This window comes from Metopolophium dirhodum, chromosome 3 (assembly GCF_019925205.1).
Source record: "Metopolophium dirhodum isolate CAU chromosome 3, ASM1992520v1, whole genome shotgun sequence".
Classification (NCBI taxonomy): Eukaryota; Metazoa; Arthropoda; class Insecta; order Hemiptera; family Aphididae; genus Metopolophium; species Metopolophium dirhodum.
The window spans coordinates 31,285,066-31,301,219 of NC_083562.1; the positions used below are offsets into that span (position 1 = coordinate 31,285,066).

General features: G+C 40.6%; 5 protein-coding genes across 5 annotated transcripts; 2 read left to right on the plus strand and 3 right to left on the minus strand.

The window, feature by feature from the left end:
* Positions 1 to 774: 774 nt before the first annotated feature.
* LOC132940329 (histone H1A, sperm-like) lies at positions 775 to 1,484 on the minus strand. Its single transcript, XM_061007857.1, has one exon. It carries the CDS (start codon positions 1,425 to 1,427, stop codon positions 813 to 815), a length of 615 nt encoding a protein of 204 aa, XP_060863840.1. The 5' UTR covers positions 1,428 to 1,484; the 3' UTR covers positions 775 to 812.
* Positions 1,485 to 3,498: 2,014 nt separating this feature from the next.
* Positions 3,499 to 3,896, minus strand: LOC132940337 (histone H4). Its single transcript, XM_061007865.1, has one exon. It carries the CDS (start codon positions 3,850 to 3,852, stop codon positions 3,541 to 3,543), a length of 312 nt encoding a protein of 103 aa, XP_060863848.1. The 5' UTR covers positions 3,853 to 3,896; the 3' UTR covers positions 3,499 to 3,540.
* Positions 3,897 to 8,443: 4,547 nt separating this feature from the next.
* Positions 8,444 to 9,486, plus strand: LOC132940330 (histone H3). The gene has a single exon (XM_061007858.1). The coding sequence runs from the start codon at positions 8,490 to 8,492 to the stop codon at positions 8,898 to 8,900; it is 411 nt and encodes a 136-aa protein (XP_060863841.1). The 5' UTR covers positions 8,444 to 8,489; the 3' UTR covers positions 8,901 to 9,486.
* Positions 9,487 to 11,808: 2,322 nt separating this feature from the next.
* LOC132940335 (histone H2A-like) lies at positions 11,809 to 12,346 on the minus strand. Its single transcript, XM_061007862.1, has one exon. The coding sequence runs from the start codon at positions 12,248 to 12,250 to the stop codon at positions 11,873 to 11,875; it is 378 nt and encodes a 125-aa protein (XP_060863845.1). The 5' UTR covers positions 12,251 to 12,346; the 3' UTR covers positions 11,809 to 11,872.
* A 276-nt stretch (positions 12,347 to 12,622) lies between these two features.
* LOC132941039 (histone H2B-like) lies at positions 12,623 to 13,088 on the plus strand. Its single transcript, XM_061008888.1, has one exon. The coding sequence runs from the start codon at positions 12,659 to 12,661 to the stop codon at positions 13,037 to 13,039; it is 381 nt and encodes a 126-aa protein (XP_060864871.1). The 5' UTR covers positions 12,623 to 12,658; the 3' UTR covers positions 13,040 to 13,088.
* Positions 13,089 to 16,154: the final 3,066 nt, after the last annotated feature.

Below are 16,154 nucleotides of genomic sequence, written 5' to 3' on the forward strand. Positions count from 1 at the left end.
AATTCAAGTCTAAAATGGTAAATTTGAGCACCAAAATAAAATTAAAACAAACTTACGCGTAAACACCGACTCTTCCGACGAAACGTAGAGATGTGTCATAATATGTATCAAGGACAGACGTTCAGATGTCCGCCGCCGAAGAAACAGCTGCCTTCGTCCCGCTCCGAACTGAAATTTGAAAGTATCGAAATATTTGATGAAAATAACCCGAACGTAACGAAATGTGCGAGTTTTAGTTATATTCTTTACCGCTTAACGACTTGTCTTTCTATTCACGTCTCGGTTTATTTGAATTATTAGAACGTCAACACAATTGGCGATTGTCACAGGTGATATAAATATAACATTATAATTTGATAATAAATAATATTCATGTCGTTAATAGCCAGTGTGCGGGTCACAAGGAATTTGGTAAAAACATTCTAAAAATAACTGATCAATGAAAAACCTATAGAAATACCGATACGGGCAATAGTATCTCGACGTAATTAAATGTTATTATTAGTCTGCTATAAATAACATTGAATTTGGGAATTCCTTAACAATTGTAACCGATGTTTTTATTTTAATTAATTGCAATATAATCCAAACCGCAACTGGGTGCGTCTCACCCGTCCATAGTCTGAAACGACCAAACGCGAACACACTTTATAAAATATGTTTTTCTAAATCACGCGTCATACCAAAATCGTACACAGCTTACAAAAATGTACGAAAAAATATAGTTGGTGAGAGAAGTGCGAGTCATAAAATTGGTGGTCCTGAAAAGGACCGTTTTAAGGGAGGAAGAGGGATAGTATTTTACTACCGCACTACTTCTTTTTGGGAGCTGCGGTTTTCTTGATCGGAGTCTTCTTCGATTTGGGTTTGACGGCGGCCGGCTTTTTCGCTTTGGCTGGGGCCTTCTTTGGTGTAGTCGCCTTGGGCTTCGCCGCAGCGGTCTTTTTCGCTTTTTTGGCTGCTGGTTCACCCGCCGCGGGTTTCTTGGCGGCTACGAGCTTCTTCTTCTTCGGTGTTCCGGCGGCTTTGACTTTTTTGACGATGGATTTCTTCTTTTTGGCTACAACGGCCTTTTTCGGCTTGACCTCGGCGACGGGCAACTTGAAGTGTCCCGAAGCGCCGGTTCCCTTGGTCTGGACGACGGTACCGTTGGCGACGGCGGCTTTCAAAAACTTCCTGATGAAAGGCGCCAGCTTGGCGGGGTCGACTTTGTAGTTGGCGGCCAAGTATTTCTTGATGGCCGGTAACGACGAACCTTTCTTCTCCTTGAGCTCCTTGATGGCCGACGTGACCATCACGGCGGTGGTCGGGTGCAACGCAACGGTCTTCTTGACTTTAGAAGCCGACAACTTCTTCTTGGCAGGGGACTTCTTCGCGGCCGGCGATGCGGCGACTGGAGCCGGAGTTGTGGCGACGGTGTCTGTCATGTTGATGATGAAATTGTTCAGGTATATATTTAAAACGATGGATAATTCGACTGTTAACTGCGGCGATACCAAGTGTGTTAAAAAAATGTGTAAATATATACAGTGCACCGTGCCAACTAGTAAACCAGTGTGATTCGCGTCGTCCTCCGAGCTACGGTTGTACAATCGTTTTTCACAATATCTCAACGGGAAATGTTGGTAAAAATCTGGCTTTGAACTTTTTGGAAAGCTAACTAAATTCTAAACGATCGCCAATGGTTATTGCATCGCCACCCAGTACCACGAAACCACCACGAGTCGTTATTTCCACACTTCCGACCGGGTTTTCGTAAACCGTATTTGAAGGTCTGCCGTATGACTGAAACCAGTCGAAAATTTACAAAAATATTTTGGATTAATTCTCCACGAGTTCCCCGAGACCATAGAATTTGCAGATTTCCAATCGATCGATTTCCCGACGAACAGCGGCTGTTCGAATATGACGGTTTTAGGACTCTGCTACGGCACGGCGTCACCGGCGTTTCTACCTGAAATTTTAACGAGGCAGACCTTATCAATAAATCTCGTCTTCATCGTACTTAACCGAAATCATGTTGAATAAATAATAATTATAATGACACATTGTGAGAGGACTTCGGCCGAAACTCAATGCAGATTACCAACAATTTATGTTCATTTGTATGCACTTTTTGTCCCGACCTACCGATGGACCTGATAGCGTGATAAGACGTCTGAAAACTGATTTGGATACATTAAAATATTTACTTGAGATCGATAACAACACATTTTCTCGTTCCTAAACTCCTGACGTTAGGTTAGGTTAGGTTAGGTTAACGTTTCCTAAACTCCCGACGTTAGGTTAGGTTAGGTCAGGTTAACGTTTCCTAAACTCCTGTCGATTTTGTTTAAATATTAAATATTTTCCAAAATTTTAAATTCAAATAAAATAAATAAATAATCTTAAAATGTGTGCTGATCGACCTCAAGACAAGTAGTCATATTAACAACTGCAAATAGGTGTTCAGGAGTCTCATCGCGTTATATCTGGATAGACGAAAAGTTAAAATAAAAAAATAAAAATGAACGTGAATTGTTTACGGTTCACCTGCGCAACGTCGTGGCCTGTACACGTACACGCATTTGTTGTGTCCGTCTTACAAGTGATAAAGTACATGAAAAAATTCACGCAATGCCCTCAGTTAATTCGAAGTTTCGTTGTAATTAGTTAAAATAAAACCATGGATTAAGAATTTCCCAAATGAAATTTTATTTATAACTGCATCAATGATTTAACTTATAATGACATTTAATTACGTCGAGATATTATTATTATTCCCCGTCCCGGTATTTCTATAGAAACAAATTTTCTGAATTTTAGTTCCTACAACAATAATTTACATTTTCTACGTTTTTGGACACCCTTTTTGCAAGTATTCTCAATATCATTCTTTGAGGTTTTTCATTGGTGAGTTATTTTTAGAATGTTTTCACCAAATTGTTTGTTATCGACGGTAATACCCGCACAACGGCTATTAATAATATGAATATCTATCGTGTTCATAGCACCTATACTATTATCCATGTCATCATGGTTAATCTATCACATTATAGGAACCGATGTTTCTTGTAATATAACAATTATAATGTACATAATGAAATTCGAAAAAAAAACATTCTAAAAATAAATCATTAAACAAAAACCTCTTAGCTTATTCATGGTAGGTTCACGAAACGAATGACGTAGTGAAATAGTGAATCACCACTGGAATTCGCAAAAAAGCTTTTTTTGTAATATTGAATTCAAAGTCCCGCAATATAATAATATCATAACAAGATTAAGGTTATTTCTATGTTTTGACTTACGGTAGTATTTCAATTATAATCATGAAAAAAAAAAATATTATAGAATATAATCTGTTATATTCGGAACGTTATTCCGCGTGTTTTTTTTCTTAAACAAATTGGGAATTATCATTTACGCCAACGAATAACCAACTTGAACGGAATATTTCTTTACTCTAAGGTTTTATAAGCGAGATATATTATGGCATCATCATATGGTGGCCCTGAAAAGGGCCTTTTTAAGATGTTTTTAAACTTCAGCAGTAAGTATTTAACCTCCGAAACCGTACAGAGTACGACCTTGTCGTTTGAGAGCGTACACGACGTCCATGGCGGTGACGGTCTTCCTCTTGGCGTGCTCGGTGTACGTGACTGCGTCACGGATCACGTTTTCCAGGAATACCTTCAGAACTCCACGGGTCTCTTCGTAGATCAAACCGGAAATACGTTTAACACCGCCTCGGCGAGCCAACCGACGGATGGCGGGCTTGGTGATTCCCTGGATGTTATCACGGAGCACTTTACGATGACGTTTCGCGCCTCCTTTTCCCAGACCTTTTCCTCCTTTGCCTCGTCCTGTCATTTTGAATGTTGGAAATAGTGTTGGACAACTTGCTCGGATGTGAACTGAACGTTGACTGATACTTTTCTTCAGGTCGCAGTCTCTTTTAAACGTTTCTCACGACACCGAACCACCAATCGGAACCATGACCGGTTATCCCCCCACCCCCGCCGCTAAAATTCTAAACGTTAAACATCGTCCAATGAGGACGACGCATACCGTTCCCATTTACGTATATATACCGGTCGACAGTGTGTTCGAACCACATCATCATCATTTATTCAACGTTCAGTTCACATCCGAGCAAGACGTCCTCTGCCAACTACTCTACAGCCAGCCGTTCACACCGCTTCAACAGGGCAACAGCGCCCACGGTTCACACCACGAACCTACAACCTCAAAACAGCCGTTCTCACTGCTTCAACAGGGCTCCAGCGCCCACGGTTCACACCACGAACCTTCAACTCAAACAGCCGTTTTCACCGCTCTCCAACAGGGCACCAGCGCCCATAAGTAAGCCGTCGCGGAAGCGACGTCCCTCCGTTTTAGCTGTCGTGGGGCCGCGCCCTCACATAGCCACAGCATCCCATCCCCTCCCTTTAACACACACACCCACGCCTATCAAACATGGGCAAAAAACGCAAAGGGGGAAACCCTCCTACCAACCACTTACTTAAAATATCACGTCAACGTTCTGCTCCCCCCTCTCCAACTCCGTCAGGAACTTCTGGCTCCGAAACTCTAGACTCCTTTTCTGACTCAAGCATCTCGACTCAACACTCTCATTCCTCACTAAACTCCGTACTATCTACAGATACATTACTTCCTGCATCAACCAACCCCGTCCCAACAACCCAATCACCGTACAAATCTCCAACAATCCCCAGACCACCTCCCATAATCCTGAGCTCCGTTTCCTGGCGTAAGGTCGCGCCCACCATTTACGCACTCCCCAACTTGCAACCAAGCTCTCTGTCGGCCAAGGCCTCCGGCGAACGGGTGACCTTAAAGGCCGCCGATGCGACCCTTTTCCGGCTAATCCAAAAAACTCTACTGAAACTTAGTATCGAATTCCACACCTTTTCACTCCCCGAAGAACGATCCCTTAAGGTAGTTCTGAAGGGAATACCCAATGACATAACCTCTGATGAACTCAAGGACGAACTTGAGTCCCTGGGTTTTTCCGTTAAATTCGTCCGCCGCTTTGGAACCCCAGACAAACCAATGCCTATATGTCTCGTGCATATCGCTGCCAACCCGACTGCCAAGGATATATTTCTCCTCACTAACTTGTTCTACTTAGAAATCTCGGTCGAACCCCTTAAACCCTCCGGCCCAGCCCAGTGCTTCTCGTGCCAACGCTTTGGCCATGGTTCCCGTAACTGTGGTCACCCGCCACGGTGTGTTAAATGCGCTGGTAACCACGCTGCCAACGTCTGCCCCAAAACCCCTGAACTTGCTCCGACTTGCTGCAACTGTGGCGGTCCGCACACGGCAAACTTTCGAGGCTGCCCCCACTTCTTGGCCCAAAAACAGCAAGTATCTCCACCACCGAACCAAAAGTCCGCCCAACAACAAGTCTCACAGCCAATCCCGACCTCTCCTCCACCACCACCTCCCCACCAGCAAAACTCTACAATCACTTACTCTGCAGCAACTTCTAAATCAGCGAACACTTCTCTAGTTTCTCCAATCCCACAATTTAACTTACCAATTATTCTCAACCTGCTCACCAACCTACTGACTGCACTATCTAACAATCAAGATCCAAAATCACTCATAGAAACTACAATTAAAACATTCCTGTCCATTCTCTCACCCCCAAATGAATAACTTAAAAATCCTATTTTGGAACTCCAACGGCATCAAAAACAAACTCAACGAACTACGCTCCCTCGCTCTCCTACTGAAAACTGACATAATCCTACTAAATGAAACCCGTCTATCTCCTTCTACCCAACTTCACATTCCAAATTTCTTCACATACAGGAATGACCTGCCGCCCGTCCGCGGCTCGCCTGCTCACGGCGGCACGGCTGTTCTAATCCACCGACGCATCATTCATCAACCTATAACTCTTAACACACTCATTCAAACCTCTTCTGTCCTCATCCAACTAAACGGCCACGAAGTCCTTGTATCAGCGGTATACAAACCACCAGGTGCAACACTCACGTCTCACGACTTGGACTTGTTGACCCAAAGTGCCGAATGGCAAATCTCTGCAGGTGACTTCAACGCCAAACACCCTCTCTGGTTTAGCCACTCGACAAACGCTGCCGGTCGCGTACTTTTCGACCACGTTCAACAATCGGACTATACCATCACTGCTCCCTCATCCCCCACACACTTCCCGACAAACGCTAGATACAGACCTGACATACTTGACATCGCACTCGTTCGACTACCTTATCCTACTCACATCGACAACCTCAACGAGCTATCTTCTGACCACAACCCTATCCTTCTGGAGACCTTGTGTACTCCGGTATCATCGTCCCCTCCAACGACTAACCGCTTCATTAACTGGACAAAATACAAGACAATCCTATCCAACTTACCAAGCCCAACTGAACGACCGACCATCAACAGTGAGTCAATCGACTTGGCAATTGATACTCTCACCAAAAACATACAACACGCGATCGAAGCTAGCGTATTTACCCCTAAACACAAAAACTCTTCCTTTTTACTACCTGACTACATAAAACTTGAAATAACTGAAAAAAACCAATTACGCCGTCAATGGCAAAGAAACCGTGACCCGACTACCAAACGTCAACTTAACGCCAAAATCTCACTAATCAGAACTTTACTCGAAACTCACAAAACTGACCAGTGGGACATTTTTCTTAATTCTCTTGACCATCAGGACGGCTCTATATACAAACTAAACAAATGTCTCCTCCACAAACGTCCTGCATCCCACCCTCTCACCGGCCCCAACGGTCTAGTTTTTCCGGCCATCGATCGAGCCGAGCTGATAGCTGACTCTCTCGAACTCCAATTCCAACCAAACCCTGGTCCCGACCTTCCAGAAGTTTCTGCCCACTCCAACTTACTTCGAAACATAAGTATCACCAAATCTAATTTATTCACCACCCCTGGCACAATCCAAAAAATCATAAACAACCTCCGCAAAAAGAAAGCCCCTGGTGTCGATCTCATCACCAACACTGCTCTTAAATTTCTACCGAATAACATTCTATTTTCCCTAACACAAGTTATAAATTGCTCCCTCAGAATTTGCTACTTTCCACGTGCTTGGAAAAAAGCAGTAATAATTTCCATCCCTAAGCCGGGTAAAGATCACAAACTTCCCGAAAATTACCGACCTATCGCTCTACTCTCCTCAATATCAAAAATTTACGAACGAATCATCCTCTCTCACCTTCAAACCAATCTTCGAGACAAAATCCGCCCAGAACAATTTGCCTTCAGACCTGAACACTCTACCACTCTACAACTGACCAAACTTACTCACCAACTTAGTCAGAACTTTAACAAAAACGTTAACACCGCCTCCATTTTCCTTGACGTGGAAAAAGCCTTCGACCGGGTCTGGCACGTCGGCCTCCTCTACAAACTGTCCCAACTCAACATCTCGACTGAAATCGTTAAAATCATCGAATCCTTTCTCACTGACCGCACTTTTGTCACAAAAATCGAAGACTCATTCTCGTCCACCAGACACATACTCGCAGGCGTCCCTCAAGGATCCTGCCTCTCACCTACTCTCTACTTGACTTACATTAACGACATACCAACAACTCCTAAAGCTCACCTCTCACTATTCGCTGACGACACTATGTTCTTTACTTTCGACAAAAACCCGAAACGTGCAGCCATACAATTACAACACCAACTCAACCTAGCTACCACATGGTTTCATCGCTGGAAAATCAAAATAAACCCTACCAAAACAATAGGTATTCTTTTCGGACGTTCCAATACTACTCACATCCCACCACTACTACTCGACAACCATCCAGTGACTTGGTCCAATCATGCCAAATACCTCGGCGTTACAATAGGACGCAAACTCACCTTCGACAAACACGTTCAAGACATCACCAAAAAAGCCACTCGCGTCCGCGGAATTCTTTACCCCATTCTCAACCGTTCTAGCCCTGTCCCAAAATCTTCAAAGCTCAATATTCTAAAACTCTACGTCTCTCCAATTCTTTCATATGCTGGCCCCTCTTGGGCTCCTTTCATCGGTCCCTCACATTGGAGACGTATCGAATCTGTTCAAAACATCGGCATTCGCACGATAACGGGTTTACCCACTATCGTTAAAAATTCGGTCCTTCTAAAATCGACAAATTTCAAATCTATTCAAAACTCCATTCGTTCCCAAACCAAATCAATGTTCTACAAAAATTCTTTCTCGAATCATACTTACATCCGACTTCTAGGTAAAACACACCCTCCCCCAAATACTAAACGTAAATTGAAACCCTACCCACTCTCTTGGGCAGACCAATAAATCTAACCATTTCTTCTTAATTTCCATCCACTAGTAGAGGCATAAGCCTGGAATAGTAAACGGCATAGCCATCCCTTTCAAAGCAAAGCAAAGCAAAGTTCGAACCACATCAGTCGTCCGACATCCACGTTTTGCACACCAACCCAGAACAATCTAATCCAGCAGCGCAATGGCACGTACCAAGCAGACAGCTCGTAAATCTACCGGCGGAAAGGCGCCCAGGAAACAGTTGGCCACCAAAGCCGCACGTAAGAGCGCACCCGCCACCGGAGGAGTGAAAAAACCACATCGTTACCGTCCGGGAACCGTTGCCCTCCGTGAAATCCGTCGTTATCAGAAGAGCACAGAACTTTTGATCCGCAAATTGCCGTTCCAACGTCTAGTGCGCGAGATCGCCCAGGACTTCAAGACCGACCTGCGTTTCCAGAGCTCCGCGGTCATGGCGTTGCAAGAAGCTAGCGAGGCATACTTGGTAGGTCTGTTCGAAGACACCAATCTTTGCGCGATCCACGCCAAGCGTGTCACCATCATGCCAAAGGACATCCAGTTGGCCCGTCGCATCCGCGGTGAACGTGCTTAACTTTGATCATCGTCATTAGTTACCATACCTTAAAAAGGCCCTTTTCAGGGCCACCAAAACGTACTTGTATTCTGGCGATGGGGATGAATAGTGATTGTTAATATTACACTAGCGGCAGTATAATTATATTATTACATAATTATTATACCTGATATGAGACAATAATAAATAAAAAAAAACCCTGTCCAGAATTATTAGATTGGGAATCGAGTAAATTCGACGGTGCCGACTATCGTCTGTTTATTTATAGATGTTCGTGTCACGCTCTCTGGGGAAGTTTGATAAACAGGTACGCCATTCACCATGTAAACATTGACGTTTTTATTACTGATTATCGATGACTAAACAACAATTATCCAGGATTCTCGGTGTTTATGTGGCTTCAATTAAGTAAAATTCCGAAAGACCCATGTTGACATTGTAGACGGGTATAATATGGTTAGGTATAACTTACTCAGTCGCTCACGTGTTAATATTAATATTTTCATAACCACGGATCGACAGACAACACATAATAATGGAATTGCAAAGGGGTTATTTTTAGAATGTTTTTACCAAATTTCTTGTTATCGACGGTAATAGCCGCGTCACGTTATTTACAATACAGTCAAGTGTACTAATCACGATACTTTATCGCGTCGTGATTTCCCAAATAACCGAAAACAGATATTAGAATAATATACTTCAGAATATATTTCATTGTTTAATTGCTAATCATCTGATTACCCCGATAATTCGTGCTATATTAATTTCTTGGTTTATTCGATTGACGTCTTGTCGTCAAATTATACAATATAATATTATACTAGCTTTAATTGTAATGTCACAATCGAACCAAAAGTGAACAATCGTCGTTGCTAGGCTTTAAAATATTATTGCCTATTTACAGTTAATACCGGGTGATTCTTTTATCAAACAACAATCAATATTTCATAAAGTGTAAATTTTTTAGTCTTTTATTTTTACATTCCAAAGCGGAATCTTTTTCTTGGTATTTCGATACACGAAAATCGAATTTGGGGCGAGTAGTTTATGAGTTATACGTGTTTAAAGTTTTTGATGAGCGGAGTGGAGTGGTACGGAGTCACCCAGCGAAATGTTTATCCACTTCTATGTATCGAAATGCTAAGAAAAATATTCTGCTTTGGAATATAAAATTAAAAAACTCCGCTCATCAAAAACTTTAAACACGTTATAACTCATAAAACTACTCGCCCCCAAATTCGATTTTCGTGTATCGAAATACCAAGAAAAAGATTCCGCTTTGGAATGTAAAAATAAAAAGACTCAAAAAATTTACACTTTATCGAAGTATTGATTGTTGTTTGACAAAAGAATCACCCGGTATAGTTAATGCCTACAATAATATGATACAAATTTAATGAAAACTCGTAAAGGTGTAACTATAAAATACTAGTCTACATGGGTTAATCAATTGCCTCATGATACATTTTGTTGATTTTGAATATACAAAAAAAATATATTTTGATTATTCATAAAATAATCAAAACTCATCCTGGTCCGACTTATATTGAAACAAATTTTCCGATTGTTGTTGAAAGTATTAAGACGCTTGATACTTCAGGTTTGCTACTCATGGGTAAGGTAGGTGCAAAGTTAAGCCTTTTTCTCGGTCTTCTTGGGCAAGAGCACTGCTTGGATGTTGGGCAACACACCACCTTGAGCGATGGTCCCTCCGGACAACAATTTGTTCACCTCCTCGTCGTTCCTGATGGCCAATTGTAAATTCCGATAGGTTAGGTTAGGTTAGGTTAGGTTAGGTTTCCAAATGTCTTGTTATCGACGGTAATACCCGCATCACGGTATTTACAATACAGTTAAGTCCTAATCTCGATACTTTATCGCGTCGTCATTTCCCAAATAACCGAAAACAGATACATATTAGAATATTTTTAGAATATATTTTGTATTTCATTGTTTGATTGCTAATCATCTGATTACCTCGTGCTATATTCATTTCCGGGTTTATTTGATTGACGTCTTGTCAAATTATACAACATAACTAGATTATTTTTAATGTCACAATCAAACCGTCAAAATATTTTGTTCTACTTATACAGTTAACACCGGGCGATTCTTTTATCAAACAACAATCAATATTTCATAGTGTAATTTTTTTTTTTTTTTACGTCGTTTCAAGTCGCTTATAAAACAACGTTTTTATTAAAAAAATTATATTTTTAAATATTTTTTATCCTTATAATTTTTTAAGTTTTTTACTTTTTTATACGACAACATAGTGTTTTTTAATTTTATATTCCAAAGCAGAATATTTTTCTTGGTATTTCGATACATGAAAATCGAATTTGGGACGAGTAGTTGATGAGTTATAAGTATTTAAAGTTTTGATGAGCGGAGTGGAGTGTTACGGGGTTACCCCGCGAAATGTTTGTCCACTTCTATGTATCGAAATACTAAGAAAAATATTCTGCTTTGGAATATAAAATTAAAAAACACCACGTGTCGTATAAAAGAGTAAAAAACTTAAAAAATATGAAAACGTTGTTTTGTAAGCCGCCATCGCCAGTGGTCAGCGTAGCCATATTTGAGTAAAATTAGCGTCTAATTCGAAACATTCGTTTGACGACGAGCCATCTTATTTTGACAGTGTACCTATAATAATTCGATGTGATCATTTTTTTGTAATCCGATTTTTAAGGTTAAAGGCCACAAGACGTGACGGCTTCCTCGAAATATGAAGGAAATGGAATGAAGTCACTTGAGAATCGTTATCCAAGTATATTTAATGTAAGATCGCGCCCGGTCTCGATTAAAAAATGTCAAGGCATTCGCTTAAAAATCTGAAAGCAACAACAGCTACACGTGTAGTACTACCTACACTGCCTAGTGCATCTGCTGAAAAAACTTCGGACCGACGTTTGTTTTGATTTTGGTGGCCCTGAAAAGGGCCGTTTTATTAACTGTGTTTGTTGGGTAAGGGGTATCGAAAGTTAAGCCTTCTTCTCGGTCTTCTTGGGCAAGAGCACGGCTTGGATGTTGGGCAACACACCACCTTGAGCGATGGTCACTCCGGACAACAATTTGTTCAACTCCTCGTCGTTCCTGATGGCCAATTGCAAATGTCTGGGGATGATACGAGACTTCTTGTTGTCACGGGCCGCGTTACCGGCCAACTCCAAAACTTCAGCTGCCAAGTACTCCATGACGGCGGCCAGGTATACCGGTGCTCCGGCTCCGACACGTTCGGCGTAGTTTCCTTTTCTCAACAGACGATGGATACGACCGACCGGGAACTGGAGTCCGGCGCGGGACGACCTGGTCTTGGATTTGCCTCCCTTCGATTTTCCTGCTTTGCCGCGTCCGCTCATGATTTTTATAGTGCTTGGTATGGTTCAGATTCGATACTAGATGAGACTGATGTATAATTTTCCTGAAATTTTCGTTTATATAGTAAAATTGTGGATAGCAATTCTGTGATTGGACAGAGATAACAACACTACGATACTACGTCACACCGTTCGGTTGATTTTCATTACCAAACGTTGTGGTTTTCGTTCGGCATAATCGTGAAACGTACTCGTGGAGAAATTTCCATTTTCCGTTGTTATGGACTAATCGACGATTCTATTTATACCGTCATCACTGTGGGTTTTTACACCAATAAACGAACGGCATGTCGCTTGGATTTGGTAATATATACCCAGTGATGTAATATCAAATTATCACTCAGTACACAACGTTTCAGTAGTCAACAAGTCTATTTACAACTATTCGAAATGGCTCCAGGAGGAAAATCGGCGGGCAAAGCAATGAAGAAGTCGTCCGGCAAGGCACAAAAGAACATCGCCAAGTCCGACAAGAAGCGCAAGCCCAAGAGGAAAGAATCGTACGCAATTTACATCTACAAAGTGTTGAAACAAGTACATCCCGACACCGGAGTCTCGTCCAAAGCCATGAGCATCATGAACAGCTTCGTCAACGACCTGTTCGAGCGCATCGCCGCCGAATCCAGTCGTCTGGCCCACTACAACAAACGTTCGACCATTACCAGCCGGGAAATCCAAACTGCCGTCCGACTCTTGTTGCCCGGTGAATTGGCCAAGCACGCCGTCAGTGAAGGAACCAAGGCTGTGACCAAGTACACCAGCTCCAAATAAGTCTCCCGTTTTGTGAAATATCATTACTCAACTAAAACGGCCCTTTTCAGGGCCACCAATCGCTATAAAATTTCTGTTCTCTCTAACAACCATTATTTTTGAACTAAAACTATCGCACGTAGAATATTTTGAACATTTGCAGTGTGTACAGAGCGGGGAGCACTGCGTGATTATCGGGATAGTTAACGAAAAAAAATGCTGTCCGGTTACGTAAGAAATTTACTGAAACATCGAGTTCTGTGATAGAATGATGTAATATCATCGTGTATTATTATAAATGCGATGGATATTAATAGACGTTGTGCGGGTTTTACCGTCGAAAACAAGAGAATTGGCAAAAACATTCTAAAAATATCCAATCGTATGGGCACGGCAAATTTCATTATTATGTGTTAACTGTCGGTCGATAAGTGGTAATGAAAAAATTAACGTTAATATATTTGAGCGACTGTGAGTAATATCTATACCTAACCAGACTGTAATGTCAACATGGGTCTTTCGAGTTTTTAATTAGATACAATCGGTATCTTACGTAATTGAAGTCATATAAACACCGAGAATCCTGGATAATTATTGTTTATTTATCGACTATCAGTAATAAAAATATATTTATAACAATGTCAATGTTTACTCGGTAAAAGGCGTACCTATTCATCAAACTTCCCCAGAACGCGGGACAAAAGTATCTATAAATAAACAGACTATAATCGGCTGCTAGTGTCGTGTATAATTATAATGTATGTTTTATACGTCGTGGTCTCGTGGATATTGTTACACTGTTGAATTATTCGATTCCCGACAGTTATCCAAATTAGATAATATAGTCTATCCAAATAACAAAAATGACCATCCGCCAAATTCTGGTTCAAGTGCCACGGTTGTACCAAAAGTAAGGAAAGGCGCCCAGGAAACGCAAATAGTCGGGTAAAAAAGAAATTCACGAAAAAAAATGGCGTCCGGTTATTCAAGGATTTTATCGGTCCCTATGATGTTTCTTGGAAAACATATAATAGTATACTATAAATTCGATGGATATTCGTATCATTAATAGCCGCCGTGCAGCTATTACCGTCGAAAACAAGAGAATTGGCAAAAACATTCTAAAAATATCCAATCGTATGGGCACGGCAAATTTCATTATTATGTGTTAACTGTCGGTCGATAAGTGGTAATGAAAAAATTAACGTTAATATATTTGAGCGACTGTGAGTAATATCTATACCTAACCAGACTGTAATGTCAACATGGGTCTTTCGAGTTTTTAATTAGATACAATCGGTATCTTACGTAATTGAAGCCATATAAACACTCCTGGATAATTATTGTTTATTTATCGACTATCAGTAATAAAAATATATTTATAACAATGTCAATGTTTACTCGGTAAAAGGCGTACCTATTCATCAAACTTCCCCAGAACGCGGGACAAAAGTATCTATAAATAAACAGACTATAATCGGCTGCTAGTGTCGTGTATAATTATAATGTATGTTTTATACGTCGTGGTCTCGTGGATATTGTTACACTGTTGAATTATTCGATTCCCGACAGTTATCCAAATTAGATAATATAGTCTATCCAAATAACAAAAATGACCATCCGCCAAATTCTGGTTCAAGTGCCACGGTTGTACCAAAAGTAAGGAAAGGCGCCCAGGAAACGCAAATAGTCGGGTAAAAAAGAAATTCACGAAAAAAAATGGCGTCCGGTTATTCAAGGATTTTATCGGTCCCTATGATGTTTCTTGGAAAACATATAATAGTATACTATAAATTCGATGGATATTCGTATCATTAATAGCCGCCGTGCAGCTATTACCGTCGAAAACAAGAGAATTGGCAAAAACATTCTAAAAATATCCAATCGTATGGCACGGCAAATTTCATTATTATGTGTTAACTGTCGGTCGATAAGTGGTAATGAAAAAATTAACGTTAATATATTTGAGCGACTGTGAGTAATATCTATACCTAACCAGACTGTAATGTCAACATGGGTCTTTCGAGTTTTTAATTAGATACAATCGGTATCTTACGTAATTGAAGTCATATAAACACCGAGAATCCTGGATAATTATTGTTTATTTATCGACTATCAGTAATAAAAATATATTTATAACAATGTCAATGTTTACTCGGTAAAAGGCGTACCTATTCATCAAACTTCCCCATCCAGAACGCGGGACAAAAGTATCTATAAATAAACAGACTATAATCGGCTGCTAGTGTCGTGTATAATTATAATGTATGTTTTATACGTCGTGGTCTCGTGGATATTGTTACACTGTTGAATTATTCGATTCCCGACAGTTATCCAAATTAGATAATATAGTCTATCCAAATAACAAAAATGACCATCCGCCAAATTCTGGTTCAAGTGCCACGGTTGTACCAAAAGTAAGGAAAGGCGCCCAGGAAACGCAAATAGTCGGGTAAAAAAGAAATTCACGAAAAAAAATGGCGTCCGGTTATTCAAGGATTTTATCGGTCCCTATGATGTTTCTTGGAAAACATATAATAGTATACTATAAATTCGATGGATATTCGTATCATTAATAGCCGCCGTGCAGCTATTACCGTCGAAAACAAGAGAATTGGCAAAAACATTCTAAAAATATCCAATCGTATGGGCACGGCAAATTTCATTATTATGTGTTAACTGTCGGTCGATAAGTGGTAATGAAAAAATTAACGTTAATATATTTGAGCGACTGTGAGTAATATCTATACCTAACCAGACTGTAATGTCAACATGGGTCTTTCGAGTTTTTTAATTAGATACAATCGGTATCTTACGTAATTGAAGCCATATAAACACCGAGAATCCTGGATAATTATTGTTTATTTATCGACTATCAGTAATAAAAATATATTTATAACAATGTCAATGTTTACTCGGTAAAAGGCGTACCTATTCATCAAACTTCCCCAGAACGCGGGACAAAAGTATCTATAAATAAACAGACTATAATCGGCTGCTAGTGTCGTGTATAATTATAATGTATGTTTTATACGTCGTGGTCTCGTGGATATTGTTACACTGTTGAATTATTCGATTCCCGACAGTTATCCAAATTAGATAATATAGTCTATCCAAATAACAAAAATGACCATCC

Excerpts from the sequence above, each read along its gene's own strand:
- LOC132940329 (XM_061007857.1), bottom strand. The coding sequence starts at position 1,427 with ATGACAGACACCGTCGCCACAACTCCGGCTCCAGTCGCCGCATCGCCG.
- LOC132940337 (XM_061007865.1), bottom strand. The coding sequence starts at position 3,852 with ATGACAGGACGAGGCAAAGGAGGAAAAGGTCTGGGAAAAGGAGGCGCG.
- LOC132940330 (XM_061007858.1), top strand. The coding sequence starts at position 8,490 with ATGGCACGTACCAAGCAGACAGCTCGTAAATCTACCGGCGGAAAGGCG.
- LOC132940335 (XM_061007862.1), bottom strand. The coding sequence starts at position 12,250 with ATGAGCGGACGCGGCAAAGCAGGAAAATCGAAGGGAGGCAAATCCAAG.
- LOC132941039 (XM_061008888.1), top strand. The coding sequence starts at position 12,659 with ATGGCTCCAGGAGGAAAATCGGCGGGCAAAGCAATGAAGAAGTCGTCC.